Source organism: Camelina sativa, chromosome 15, assembly GCF_030686135.1.
Source record: "Camelina sativa cultivar CO46 ecotype springtype chromosome 15, ASM3068613v1".
In the NCBI taxonomy this organism is placed as follows: Eukaryota; Viridiplantae; Streptophyta; class Magnoliopsida; order Brassicales; family Brassicaceae; genus Camelina; species Camelina sativa.
In genome coordinates, this window is record NC_141894.1 from 835,542 (window position 1) to 848,892 (window position 13,351).

General features: G+C 35.6%; 5 protein-coding genes across 6 annotated transcripts; 1 reads left to right on the forward strand and 4 right to left on the reverse strand.

The window, feature by feature from the left end:
• Positions 1-869: 869 nt before the first annotated feature.
• On the reverse strand, positions 870-2,513 carry LOC104744381 (THO complex subunit 7B). Its single transcript, XM_010465432.2, has 3 exons — positions 2,184-2,513; positions 1,219-1,844; positions 870-1,126 (listed from the first exon to the last, which is right to left on the reverse strand). Exons 2-3 carry the CDS (start codon positions 1,816-1,818, stop codon positions 1,016-1,018), a joined length of 711 nt encoding a protein of 236 aa, XP_010463734.1. The 5' UTR covers positions 1,819-1,844; positions 2,184-2,513; the 3' UTR covers positions 870-1,015.
• Positions 2,417-4,148, reverse strand: LOC104747973 (heavy metal-associated isoprenylated plant protein 8-like). Its single transcript, XM_010469676.3, has 5 exons — positions 4,087-4,148; positions 3,785-4,007; positions 3,452-3,630; positions 3,219-3,312; positions 2,417-2,906 (listed from the first exon to the last, which is right to left on the reverse strand). The coding sequence occupies exons 1-5, from the start codon at positions 4,093-4,095 to the stop codon at positions 2,617-2,619; spliced, it is 795 nt and encodes a 264-aa protein (XP_010467978.1). The 5' UTR covers positions 4,096-4,148; the 3' UTR covers positions 2,417-2,616.
• Positions 4,149-4,590: 442 nt separating this feature from the next.
• LOC104744382 (protein EXORDIUM-like 6) lies at positions 4,591-5,926 on the reverse strand. Its single transcript, XM_010465433.3, has 2 exons — positions 5,292-5,926; positions 4,591-5,181 (listed from the first exon to the last, which is right to left on the reverse strand). Exons 1-2 carry the CDS (start codon positions 5,815-5,817, stop codon positions 4,718-4,720), a joined length of 990 nt encoding a protein of 329 aa, XP_010463735.2. The 5' UTR covers positions 5,818-5,926; the 3' UTR covers positions 4,591-4,717.
• A 102-nt stretch (positions 5,927-6,028) lies between these two features.
• On the reverse strand, positions 6,029-8,207 carry MCC1 (MEIOTIC CONTROL OF CROSSOVERS1). The gene is made up of 5 exons (XM_010465434.3): positions 7,538-8,207; positions 7,280-7,424; positions 6,754-6,853; positions 6,437-6,665; positions 6,029-6,324 (listed from the first exon to the last, which is right to left on the reverse strand). The coding sequence occupies exons 1-5, from the start codon at positions 7,642-7,644 to the stop codon at positions 6,201-6,203; spliced, it is 705 nt and encodes a 234-aa protein (XP_010463736.3). The 5' UTR covers positions 7,645-8,207; the 3' UTR covers positions 6,029-6,200.
• A 287-nt stretch (positions 8,208-8,494) lies between these two features.
• Positions 8,495-11,266, forward strand: LOC104744385 (heat stress transcription factor A-1e). 2 transcript variants are annotated; one of them, XM_087487610.1, is made up of 4 exons: positions 8,495-9,045; positions 9,317-9,455; positions 9,703-10,906; positions 10,996-11,266. In XM_087487610.1, the coding sequence occupies exon 3, from the start codon at positions 9,925-9,927 to the stop codon at positions 10,867-10,869; it is 945 nt and encodes a 314-aa protein (XP_087343736.1). In that variant the 5' UTR covers positions 8,495-9,045; positions 9,317-9,455; positions 9,703-9,924; the 3' UTR covers positions 10,870-10,906; positions 10,996-11,266. The 2 variants fall into 2 exon arrangements, with proteins under 2 accessions (XP_087343736.1, XP_010463737.1); XM_010465435.3 differs by lacking the exon at positions 9,317-9,455 and having other exon boundaries at positions 8,568-9,045.
• Positions 11,267-13,351: the final 2,085 nt, after the last annotated feature.

Here is a 13,351-nt window from a genome sequence, read left to right on the forward strand (position 1 = left end):
CGTTACTTTTCAGCTTGATTCAGTTAAAAATATACACTTTGCATCACCAATTAATGGATCACATTTTCTCAAAAGATGCCACCTTCTATTATTAGTAAAGTGGAATATATTCGTATGAGCAAATGTCTAATATGTATAACTTTATAGTCAAAGCAAAAAATGATGGCATTAGAATATCTAGTGCAAATTAAACACTCAAAAGTTCATTTTTAGTGTTAAGATTGTGACCGGAGAGACTTGAGTAAACAATCGGAGAAACGTGTGTATACGAACACTAATGATGGTAAAATATTTCTCAAGAGAATAGAAACCTACAATTAGGACTATAAAGCCTATTTGGCTAGTCGGTCGCATTATTATTCTTTATTAATAATTACATATTCCAAAAACCCAACATAAGCTTTTGCTTGTGGCTATCGATTTGCAGGAAATATCCGTTATTATGCAATCACACTTATAATTCTCGAAGACAAAAATAGAAACCGCACCAAACAAAACTAAGACTACGTCCAAAACACACAAGAACCTAAAATCCAAACCATTATTACGATCGGGCAACCGAAACCCTTCATTGAAACCAAGTTCAAAAGAGGAACACTGTCTAAATCGTAATTAAATCTTTCCATTCTTCAAAATATTGTATTCAAACCGATTTCATACCAGCAAACCTACAGACGAGATTCTATAGTTAAGCCGGTTCAAAAGCAAACCCGTTGCTACGTGATTAATATATAATAAACCACTCGGTTTAATCGAATCTCAGTCTCGGTTTGGAACAGACGCTATTCTTAACTGGTTTTATACTTTCATCACATTGACGTTTGTTACAGTCTTTGTTTCTCAGTTCTTTTACTAACACAGATCACGGGTTTTCGTAAATGGGAAGCAACTAGTTCGGATCACCTCTGTCGAGGGTTGAGAATATCATAGGCATTATCAGAAACAGCAAAATAGATGACAAAGCAAACACTTGAAACAATGTAGGTTTCTTCTTACAAAGTATTCAGATTTGGACTTAATCAACAGACATGGGCTCGGTTACGTTCCTCTGGTCATCCAACGCTGTCCGAATCTCGTCCACCAAACTCTTCTGCTCATCTTCCATAGTGTTCTGCAACTCATCCACCTACATTTCCAACAAATGTTCACAATCACAAACACAATACAAATGAAAACTGCAAAACTAAAAGTCTCAATTTTTTTTTTTTTTGAAATTACCACATGCAACAGCAGAGCAAACTGCTTCTTCCTAAGCTCAAGCAATCTCCAACTTGCAGTGCTCTCTGCTTCAAGCTCAGCAATCTCCTTGTTCAATTCATTTATAACCTTCTCAGTCTCTGACCTCGGAGGTTGCGCAGAAATCAGTTTCCTTATCGTCTCACACTCTTCTTTATGCTGCCTATCAATTTTACTCTCCTCAAGCTGCTTCTTAAGATCTTCAATCTCAGTTTTCGCCTGCGTTATCTGCCTCTCAGTCTCATCTTTCACCTCGTTAAAGCTCTCTTTTTCCCTACGGTTAGCTTCCACAACCGCTTGGCTCTTCAAAAGCGGGATTTCAAAAGTAGACAGTTCCTGTAAAAATGCTTTCGCAAGCTTACCGCACTCGTTGTAGTTCTCTTCATCTTTATCCACTTCGAGTACAAAAGAAGTGAACTTCTTCTGAAGTTTTTTCAACGGAGGCTCCCCTCGAGTGGTGGTGGTTCTGGTCAGTAGCCGGTTTCTTATGATTTTGTCATCGTCCACCGGATCAAATGCATAATTAACCTTAGCCACTACAGTCTCTAATCTACCAGAGATCCTCCTTGCTTTAACTGACATCTCCAACTTACTTAATTAACTCAACCCTGCAAAAAGAGATGCACAAAGAACAGAACATTCAACAACCAAAACTATATCAAAGACCCAATTCGCCAAAATCGCATTACCTTAAAAAGCTTAATGGATACAAGATTCAAGCTTGAATCTAAATAGCAGAACCGAAACATAACGTATTTTTGATTTACGCAATAAATATATCGATCTCTTCTTCAAAGATTCTATAATGAGCGATTCATCATCAAAGAAATTTCTCTCAATCGTTAACCATTGGATGTACTGAATTGAAATTTCCGGTGCGATTGATTTTACACAGACAAGTTTTTTATATAAAAAAAAAGACAGCAAAAGACAAACTCTTTACCAACCTGAAGTGAACCCAAGATCCAGATTCGTCTTCTGCAATCAAAACTCGAACAAAACAGTCGTCTTTTTCATTACAAAACAACACTTCAAATTTTGATGAACCCTAAATCCGATTTACTCATCTTCTTCCTCCCCTTCTCTTTTTTTTTTTTTTTTAACTTTCTTTTTGGGATAAATGCATAAAGTACCCTCAACTTATAATATATTACAAAATCAACCCCAATCTATTAAAGTATAACAATAAACCCTTTATTTTATTCTTTGATAAAAATAACTTTTTTTGTTACACTATAGGACAAGTCGAATTGTATATGATTGAGTTGTGGAGACACAAAGTTCTTTAATCATTCAAAATTGAAATATAGGAGTGTGTCTAGCAAATCAAAACCATACATATATAAGGTAACTTGACTAGACTCCGATTCAACGGGTCAATCACATGATCGAACACGAGTGCACATTTTCGTCGCTAAAAAGCTGAGAGGGGTAAGCATGTTGGGATGAATACTGAGGAGGGTAGCTAAAGATTTTGTTTCCATCACTGTCTTGGTTCTTATTAGTGTTTTTGTTATTATTGTTTTCTTTGCTTTTCTCTGTGGTTTGACTTGCAAGCTCTGCATGTTTCCCAAGTTTTTTCTTGATTTTCTCCACAAGTTTTTGAGGATCCATGTCTCCTCGTACCACCACCGTTGACTTTGCCCGGTCTGGTTCCACCGTTTGAACACCTTTCAAAACGAACAAAAAATGTTAGACCACTCAATAAACTATACTCCCTCTATTTCACTCATTTTGACACAATGCACACAAATTAAGGAAAGATAGAATTATACATGTTTACCCCTATTTAATAAGTGACTAATGGTTTAAATTCAATGAAAATGAGCTTTGGGATAAAGGGTAAATTAGAAAATTTAATGTAAAAAATACATTGGAATTGTAAAGTGACAGTCTTTGTGAAACAAGGAAAATTCTCCAGAATGACACTCTTTGTGAAACAGAGGGAGTAATATTTATGCGTATTTTTTAATATATATTACCTTTTATCTTCCCGATGCCTTTTTTAATTTCATTAACACATCCTTCACAATGCATGTTCATTTTTAAAATTACAGTTTTGATCTGCGGAGTAGTCTGAAACCAAACACACAAAATATGGTTTATAATGATATTAGTTAGTATATACCAAATTGTTTTTTTATGATGTAATCATTTATAATCTAATAAGTTTAATGTGCGTATATAATAACAAGAGTATTTTTTGAAAACTTACTTCTTTCTTTTGTTGTGGCTCCTTCTTCTGATCTTGTTTGGGGTTAGGTTTTGGGGAAATCAACTCAGCATTTTTACTAAATTTATTTTGCACTCTTCGTAATATCTTCATCGGATCATCAAATTTCCCAGACACAACCACTTTATTGTTGCCAATCTCTGTCTTAATTTGCTCAACCCCTAAAAGACAATATGATCAGCACTTTTAGTCATTACATGAGACCCACATAGATCATCCTTATGATAAATGCGACCTAAACTGAAACTTAACATTGATTCTTTTGATTGAGATGATATAATTTCATTAAAGAGGACAAAAAATGAATATAATTACCATCGTAGCCCCTCAAGCAGTGAGAAACTTGTGATGCACATCCTTCACAGTGCATGTAAACCTTCAGAACAATTTCTTTGCATTGAGTCTTCTTATCAGACTTATCGACTGATGAATCTCCTCCACTTTTCTGATTCTTCTTCTCAGACTTATCGACTGATGAATCTCCATTTTTCTGATTCTTCTTCTCAGACTTGTTGTCTGCTTCTCCATTTTGCTTGTTCTTTAGTATAAAACAAAATAAAGTTCACATAAGTTACTTGTAACAAATACCAAAATCACCAAAGACAAAATGCACATACCTTTCCCATATCAATGTTTACTCTCCTTGTACGACGATCGAGTGCAATGAAATTTTACAATCATGAATGGATCAACAATGAGACTCTATATATATATATATATAACAAGGCTAGAGAAATTTTACTATTAATTATATTTTTAGTAACATACAAAAAATTATAAATTTCTCTATTTGGATGATCCTGTTTACTTACAATGAGTAATAATTGTAATCACCAATATGATCTAATTGATTATAGTATGACAAAGAGACTACTAATATTGTAACGATCACTATTAACTTCAATTAGGACTTTTGTAACCTCTCTTATTCAGTGTCAAAATAAGTATACTATTGATTATTTGGATATTCTAAAAATCATGAATGGTTACAAATCTTCGAGCTTTATTTTCTTACTTAGCTTGTTAGCGTTTTTAGTTGTCGTAAAATACTGTATTTATCTACTATAATTCATGGATTTTTTTTTTTTTCTCATCAAGTTATATTTATAGGAGGATGGATCGGTCCAACTTTAATTTGTCTATTTGAATATTACCAACAATAGATAGATAGTATCCTTTACAAACTCAAGGTTTCAATTTTGTCATAAAAGGGTAAAAACTGCGTAACATGTAATAATAACAAAGAGGTTACATAGGAGTCCAGCAAGATTGGGTGAAAGGGTCATAAACAGAAGGAATCAAGAATTTCAAGTGGTTGATTCCGTGAGAATTAAAGGCTCCACCAGTAACCGGGTCAACCCGAATTCTACCGGTAAAACCAGGAAAAGCTCCGGATCCAAAAGCACCAGTGCACTCGGTTGATGGGTTCTCGATATACTTCGAAGAAGAGCCATGGTTTCTCTTTCCGTCATCGTTGAACGGTGTCGTATCAGATTTGAACAAGAACTTCGTTATAGCTGGATTGGAGGCAAAATCGGCTAAACCTGTGGCTAGCTGAATAACCAATGCGTCAGCTCCGACATCGCCACTTGGCGGTTGATAGATCATACCACGTGGACCCTTGTCAGCCGTGTGGAAAGGCCAAGCACACTCTCCGGGACATTCCACCTCCGGGTTGCTTACCATTATGTACGGTTGTGGTTCTTTTTTACCTGCATGCGTGGGATTTACGTAATAACGTCAAATTACTCTGATTGTTGTCAATTACGTATTATGTTCATAAATCAATTAGAAGAAGAAGAAGAAGAAGAGAAGATCACACCTTCAATTTTGGCAAGGGCATTTTGTTGGCAAGTTCTGTTACAAAACCCTATGCGATGAGCCCGAACGTGTGACGAAAGAAATACCACGGGTATCACTTTGGACATATTACCAGTGGCCGTCTCAACAAGTTTCTCACCGTTACCGATTGTCAATTCGTTTCCATACTTCATCTTCTCATCCACATAAGTCCGGACAATCTTTACCTTAATCCTCGGAGTTACGGTTCTGTTATTCTTCTTCTGTCGGTAAATCTCCTTCAGCTCAAACCTCTCTTGGTAACTCTCCACCACTTTCCACCATGATGATACCTTCGGGTCAAGACCTTCCTTGGCGTCGAAGTTAAGCGATTCTACGAAATCGTGAACCCGCTCCTTTTGAACCGGCGTGAATTGGCCGTACCATAGTACAGAGAGATCTAGGGTTGCGTTTGGGATTTGCAAAGGTGACTCACTTGAAAGGCAGAGAGGCGCCAAGAGGAGGAAAATGATGACGGATAATGAGGAGGAAGAAGAAGAAGACGCCATTGCCACCGCGTGCAAAAAAAACTTTTTCTGTTCTTTTGGCCTTTGATGGGGATTTTTAGGCAATCTTTTGAGGCAAGTAACTAAATTTATTGTTTAAGCTATTTTTGACACCAAAAGCTGGCTTTATTTTGGTTTTGGATAAAAGCCAATGAAGCAAAAGAGCTATTTTCAACAAAGGTAACTATTTTTAAGAAGGGTGCTGAAAAAACTCTTAAAGAACATCCAAGACTTTTTATTAACAAAGGCGACAATAACAGTAACTATTTACATTTTTATTACAGAGAGCAGAATGAGAAATCAAAATGAATCGATATTTTTTATAGTTTAAATCAGATGAATTCGTACCCGGATGATGATCCGAGATTTGATTTGGTTTGTGTGGGTCAGACGCAATCCGTGTCTTTGCAAACCAGCCATTTCAAACCTTTCTCCTCCTTGTTCGCCAGCTTAGATGCCACTGACTTGATTCCACTCTTCATATAATTCACAACTAACATCGCCACCTCTCTGCATATTGCAGTAGAATGTCTTTAACCATAATCAACTAATCATAAAAAAGAATGAAAGAGTATAAGAGAATCAAAAGACTTGTTTAGTCTGTATTGTAAATCTTCCTTACAAGGGTGAGCAAGGAGTTTGAGAATCGTTGATAAAGTAGACAAACAAGAAGGCGTCAAAATGCTGTTGTTTGATTAGATAGAATCCGTGTAATCTCCGGACGCATCTGAACATCAATCTTTGGTACAAGTGGATCGCAGGATTGTTGTGTGCAATCACATGAAGGTAAACTCCTCGACACAAGGATAAACCAGAAGCATATTTAATCAACTCACTAATAAGTGACATTGCTGAGAAAACAAAAGTAGCAGAAACGTCAGAATTTACAAACCAAGCCAAGATACAGAACAGGGTTCAGAATTGCTATATGACTCATACCGATTCCACGGTTTCTGTATGTTTCTACAACTCCAAGTGTCAAGATGTAGATCAAAGTCTCCTCTCCTTTCGAGGAATTGTAATGTATTAAATCATCTATCTGTGCAAGACACAGAAACCATCTGCCATATAAGAAATTTTGAAAAACAGCACTTGACTTGTTTGCATTATTATCGTAGTAGAGAGATGGTTCAATCATTTGACTCAAAAAAAAAAAAAAAATACTAGAAGCTGCTCCAATTCTAAAGATTGTCTACAACTGAATCACTTTGCAAAGAGACGCAATTTAGTGAACAAGATAACAAACCCACCTAAAAACCTTATGAACTTATTCAATATTCAAATTCATTACAAGATCAGTACTTGTAATCACAAAATTGCTGCACAACAATTCAAAGGCTTACAGAGCAAAGAGAACTCATTTATTTACCAGAATCAAAAACATTATGAACTAATTTTCAAAGATTCAAAATCTAAACTTTAACAGCTTGTAACGACAAAATGTGCATAAGAATGGGAAACAGACCTCGCTATCTTTGGCAAGAAGGAATTTAGCAGTAACAAAACCGATGAGTTCATCAGAGTGATCATCAGGGCGGCTCCGATCAACAGCAGCCCATGAGACAATATCAACTCCGTTCACAACACTTTTAAAAAACTCAGACTCATACCTGATAAGATAAACAAAAGATCAATACTTTACAACCTTTTCACAACGACAAAGAAGAAATTAGAATAAATATTAAAAAAAAATCTCCAAAAGAAGAAGGAGATGAATGCATACTTGATGGGGAAGATGTCGCAATGGATTTGCTCCAAACGATCTAGATCATTAGGGTTTATAGGTCTGTAGTAAATACTTGGGCAAAGAGAGATTCCTGGATCCTCCATTGATGAATCCTCCTCAATGAATCTTCGAGGAAATCACCACATTACTGTTTAAGATGGCTAATAAGAAGAAACTTGAAAATTTCCATAGCGCCAACACTTTCCCAAGTTGGAAGTGCCAGATCACTGGATCCGACCCGTTGAACTAAATCGGATCCGGAACCAATCTGGGTTTGAATTTGATTGGCTAATCGTCGCCGAAGGAATCAATCAAGAATCGAGTTTCGAGCGAATGGGAAAAAATAAAAGGTCCTTTACCTTTGCTTTGCCTTCTCCTCTGTCTCTTGGGGCTTTCTCGTTTCAAGTGACGCATCTTGGGGCACACGTGCTTTACGCACGTGCCAGTAGTACTATTATGTGTTGTATACTAGATTTAATTTTGTACTTTCGAATCATATGATTTATTCGTTACCAACAAAACTTTATGATAAAATCTTAAAATATTCCCTCCCACTAAAAAAGAAAAAGACAAAGATTCAACATTAAAAACAAAAACTCCATTAAAACAGAAGAATAAATTGTATTGGCCTTCCACGGCGGCAAGCAGAAGAGAGACTCAACGTTTTCATTAGAACAAAAACGTGAAACGCAGAGGGTTAAATCAAACGCGAATAATATAAAATCAATACAATAACGTATATTCTGGTCCAATTATAAAACGAAAGTACAGTGCCACGTATGAAAAAAGAGAGTTTAGGACCAGATACGTTACTAGAGAAAAAGACCAGGGCCGGACTACGTACTACGTGAAAAAGACAGAACACGTTAGTCCGGCCCACGTGGTATTTCTTATCCTTTTAGCACACGAAAAAAAACTAAATTAATTTAATAATCGGACAGTGGAGAGGAAATCAGATGAACGGTAAAGATTAAGCCACGTTAGAGCACTCTGCGCAATTCCACCGCTTTCTGGAACTAAAAAATTCAACTGTATAAATAAAAGGAGCAGAGATGGTGAAGCTATTTGCAGAGAGTTAAAATAAAGTATAGTAGAGCTTCCTCTTCTTCTTCTTCTCTTCTCTTCGTCGCTAAGACAAGATCTTCCAATAAATATCTCTGTTGGTTTTTTTTGCGTAGTGAATCTCGGACTCGATCTCCTCGTTGTGAAGTTTGACGGTACCGGAATCAATCGAATCAATTACGAAATTTTTTTGAATGGGATCGATTTGCGAATCTGTACCGACGGCGAACTCTTCGACGGCGGTTATGGGGGGATCTATTCCGCCTTTTCTGAGTAAAACCTACGATATGGTTGACGATCCACTGACGGATGACGTGGTGTCTTGGAGCAGCGGGAACAACAGCTTCGTTGTTTGGAACGTGCCTGAGTTCGCCAAACAGTTCCTTCCCAAGTATTTCAAGCACAACAATTTCTCCAGCTTCGTCAGACAGCTCAATACTTATGTGAGTTAGCACAGTTCCATCGATTTCGATTCTTTTTTTTCCGTTGTTCGATTTGGGGGAATCTTTATTTTCCTCTCTTGTTTTGGTTCAATCAAGTTGCTGATTCTGTCTATGAACGACGAGTGAGTATGATTTTTAAGTGTTATTAGTGTTTAGTGATAATTATTAACTTACGAATGGTTTTGGGAGAAGTCAACTCCTACTAGTATGATCCGGTTCCTATATACTTGTATGCTTTTCTTACTTACCAAAAGGTTCACCAACTTTGCAGGCTTGTTTGGATATGTCCTCATATGTGTCTGAAGATTGGTTGACTCTGCAGTTCCATTTCTGGCCAGTAGCTCTCTTAAGTCACAAACCAAAATTTCTATCAGTTGTCCCACTTTAGTCGTTTGTATTTTTTCGTCCAGGTACATGCCCATACACTAAGAACTATATTAGTTTTCTTGAGCCATAGTAGTTAGTTGGGTGCTGCACTTAGGACACACAATAAAGAGATTTTATCTTATTATATACTCTCTCTAGAATTAGTTGTTTTTGAAGTATTCAAATGGTCTTTATGTTTATATTACATTTTCTGTACAACTCTTCTCTATGCTGGCTTCCTATCTTCTTCTGGTTGATGACTGTTCCATTCTTGATGCATCATTTTTACAGGGCTTCAGAAAAGTTGATCCAGATCGTTGGGAATTTGCAAATGAGGGCTTTTTAAGAGGCCAAAAACAAATACTAAAGAGTATCGTCCGGCGAAAACCGGCCCAAGTGCAGCCCCAACAACAACCTCAAGTTCAGCACTCATCTGTGGGTGCCTGCGTTGAAGTGGGCAAGTTTGGACTTGAAGAAGAAGTTGACAGACTCCAGCGGGATAAGAACGTCCTTATGCAGGAACTTGTAAGATTAAGGCAGCAACAACAAGTTACCGAACATCATCTGCAAAACGTGGGGCAGAAAGTTCATGTGATGGAGCAGAGGCAGCAACAGATGATGTCCTTCCTAGCAAAGGCTGTTCAAAGTCCTGGTTTCTTGAACCAATTCTCCCAGCAGAGTAATGACGCAAACCAACACATTTCTGAAAGCAACAAGAAGAGAAGGCTACCTGTTGAGGACCAGAAGAATTCAGGGAGTTATGGGGTTAATGGTCTTATTAGTCGCCAGATTGTGAGATATCAGTCATCCATGAACGATGCAGCTAACACTATGCTCCAACAGATACAACAGATGAGTAACTCACCAAGCCATGAATCTCTCTCGAGCAACCATGGCAGCTTTCTTTTGGGCGATGTCCCAAGTTCAAACATTTCAGACAATGGGAGCTCCTCAAATGGATCATCTGGAGTTACATTGGCTGACGTTTCATCCAATCCTGCTGCAAGCTTATATCCTGCAATGAAGTATCACGACCCTTGTGAAACAAATCAAGTCCTGGAGACCACTTTGCCTTATTCTCAAGGTGATCTCTTAGCTCCAACGCAAGTAGCAGCAGCTTCAGGTGGTTCAAATTTGGATTTTGTTGGATGCGAGATAGATAATGGAGAGTGTTTGGATCCAATAATGGCTGTTTTGGATGGACCAATCGAACTAGAAGATGGTGTTATAAATGAGTTACTTCCTGAAGTCCAAGATTCTTTTTGGGGACAGTTCCTTGGTGAAACCCCAGTGATTGGTGACAAAGATGAGCTGATCTCAGGATCAGTGGACAATGAACTTATAATGGAGCACCTAGAATTACAATCAAGCCTGAGTAACGGGTGGAGCAAGAACCAACAGATGAACCATCTTACTGAACAGATGGGACTTCTCACATCAGATGCTCTCAGAAAATGAGAGAAATCACCATGAATTCACAATCTTTCCTCACGAGGTAATCTCAGTCTTTCTTTATTGATGAGTTATCATAAACCACACAGTTTCCAGAATGTTTGTTCAAAACTCGTCTTCTTGTTCTCGCAGATGGGTTAAGATTTTGTGTGAGTCGCAATAACAAAAAGAATATGATTAAAAGGAGGTATGTGTATGTATCAAAATTGGTGTAACTCTGATTCTTGTTAATGTGTAATAATATAAGAGAAATATTGCCTTCTGATTTTTTTGCATTGCATTTGGGAAAAAAATCTCTGCTTGTGACACTTAATGGATAAGGAGATGCTCCAAAGTGAGATATGCTTCTGTTCTTGTGTATGTCTTTATGATGATTGAGAATAACGATGCCTCTGATAGAGAATAACGATGCCTCTGATAGAGATCCTTGTTTGTGTTTTCGTTACCGAACTGTGGCCAAAATTTTACCTGCTTTTTAGTCTTTATATATAACTTGATAACAAACGTTTATATTCGCATGCTTTTAAAACAAATGCATTTCATTGGCTTGTGTTCTTCAATATACTATTTTGCTATGACTTGTGTTCTTCAATATACTATTTTGCTAGATAACAGATTCGTGGCCTCGTAGATCAATATTTTATTTTGTTGAAATGTGAAATTTACTACTGAAAAAAAAAAGGTTGTTTACATAGGAAATCTAAATCCAAGTACTAAGTTATAAGTTTTAGACGAGAAGTCCGAGCAAGATGTGTAGACAGAAAACAGAGGCGAAGGAGCTCAAATTCGCCCCATGAAGTATCTTTACTGAGCTTTCGTTTGATTAAAACTCAGGAGTCTCTGTATCCAAGCAAATTGATATGCGTGAAAACATATTTAATTTTATTAATAGATAACCATAAAGAAAATTATGAAAGTGATTAAGCTAATTCCATGATTTGAACGATTTCGTAATTAAAATGAAAACTTCTTTATAATTGTTCTCTGAGGACTCTCATGCCACATAATCACACTAGAAGACTCATGACGAAAAGAAAATTCTTCATCAGCGTTTTAGAAAAGAAAATTTATCTTTTGAAATAAAATGGCTTAAACATGTACCAAATAATTAATTAGTTTTTCACGGCTTTTTAAAAAAGTAGCACATTGTTATTTGTTAAAATGCAATTGATGTTTAATTTTGGAAAAGAGTAAGCCAAATTAGTGAATTACTCTTCTTCAAAGCTGTTAGAAAAAATGACGTCATCATAGACCGACCATCCATTTCAAACAAAGCTGGAAAGAAGAATTCTGAAACAATGACGTCGTCATTACAAATCAAATGCACAATAAATATAATGCGTTGAGAAAGTGAGAAAAAAAAAAGCCGTGGAAAACTAATGCACAATATAAATAACTTTCTCGACACATTTCAGACTAAATACATAATCTTAACTTTCATGTACTTTTTATTTTAAAAATTTATAATATTTTATTTGTCATTAATTCTTCTGATTTTATATTTCTTAATTTTTTATTTGCATTAATAGAGTATTATATAATTTATTAAATGTTTAAAAGTAAAATGAAAAACCACATGAAAATTGAGAACTTGTATTAAAATTTTATACGAAATATATTTTTAATTAACTAACAAAATGCTTATTTGTATTAACACATAAAATACTCTCAAATATCATATAGATCATATCATTTATTTTTTATTGTCACATTAATATTTTGTTAGTGTAGTTGTAAATTTTCAACTTGATGTGGTTTTTCATTTTTACTTTCAAACAATTAATACATTATAAAACACATACGTACAAATATTTTTCTTATGTTTTGTTTATATTTAGCATATCTTTTGCTTATTTTTTTGTTAATATCTATTCAACATTTCAAAAAACCAAAAATAACTAATTTGCTGCCATATATAAACAATCACACCTACAATCTATATTTATATAGAATTTAATTTAAGCTATACTCAATGTATCAAACAATCAAATAATTTATATTAATATAGATGATTTTATCATAGTCACAAATAATATAAATATATAAATAATTAAAAATACATACCATCTACATATCTTATGGGTAACCATCTATATATATATATATATATCATTGTTAACTTTTTGAAAAAAACAAAACATATTTTTTTCGTCCTAAACCTATATGAACAACAAGAATTCATGTAATCGTAGGTTCCAGCTGGTGGATCACTTTTTTCTTTTACCTTTTTTGCTGTTGTTAATTACATTTTTCACTCTCTCTGCTTGTATAAATAGTCATGTAAATCACAAGATATAATTCATCATTCACTTTGATAGGTTGCGAGGTTATTCCTAATCATAAAACTTTGAGATAATCATATTACGAAACAGATTTCTTAGACAATGAGTGGACAGCCGAAGATTCAGAAAAAGGTGATGGAGGTGGAGATGACGAACATAGGAGTGAAGGTAAAACCGTCGCCTACTTTCACATACATGGTCAAGAT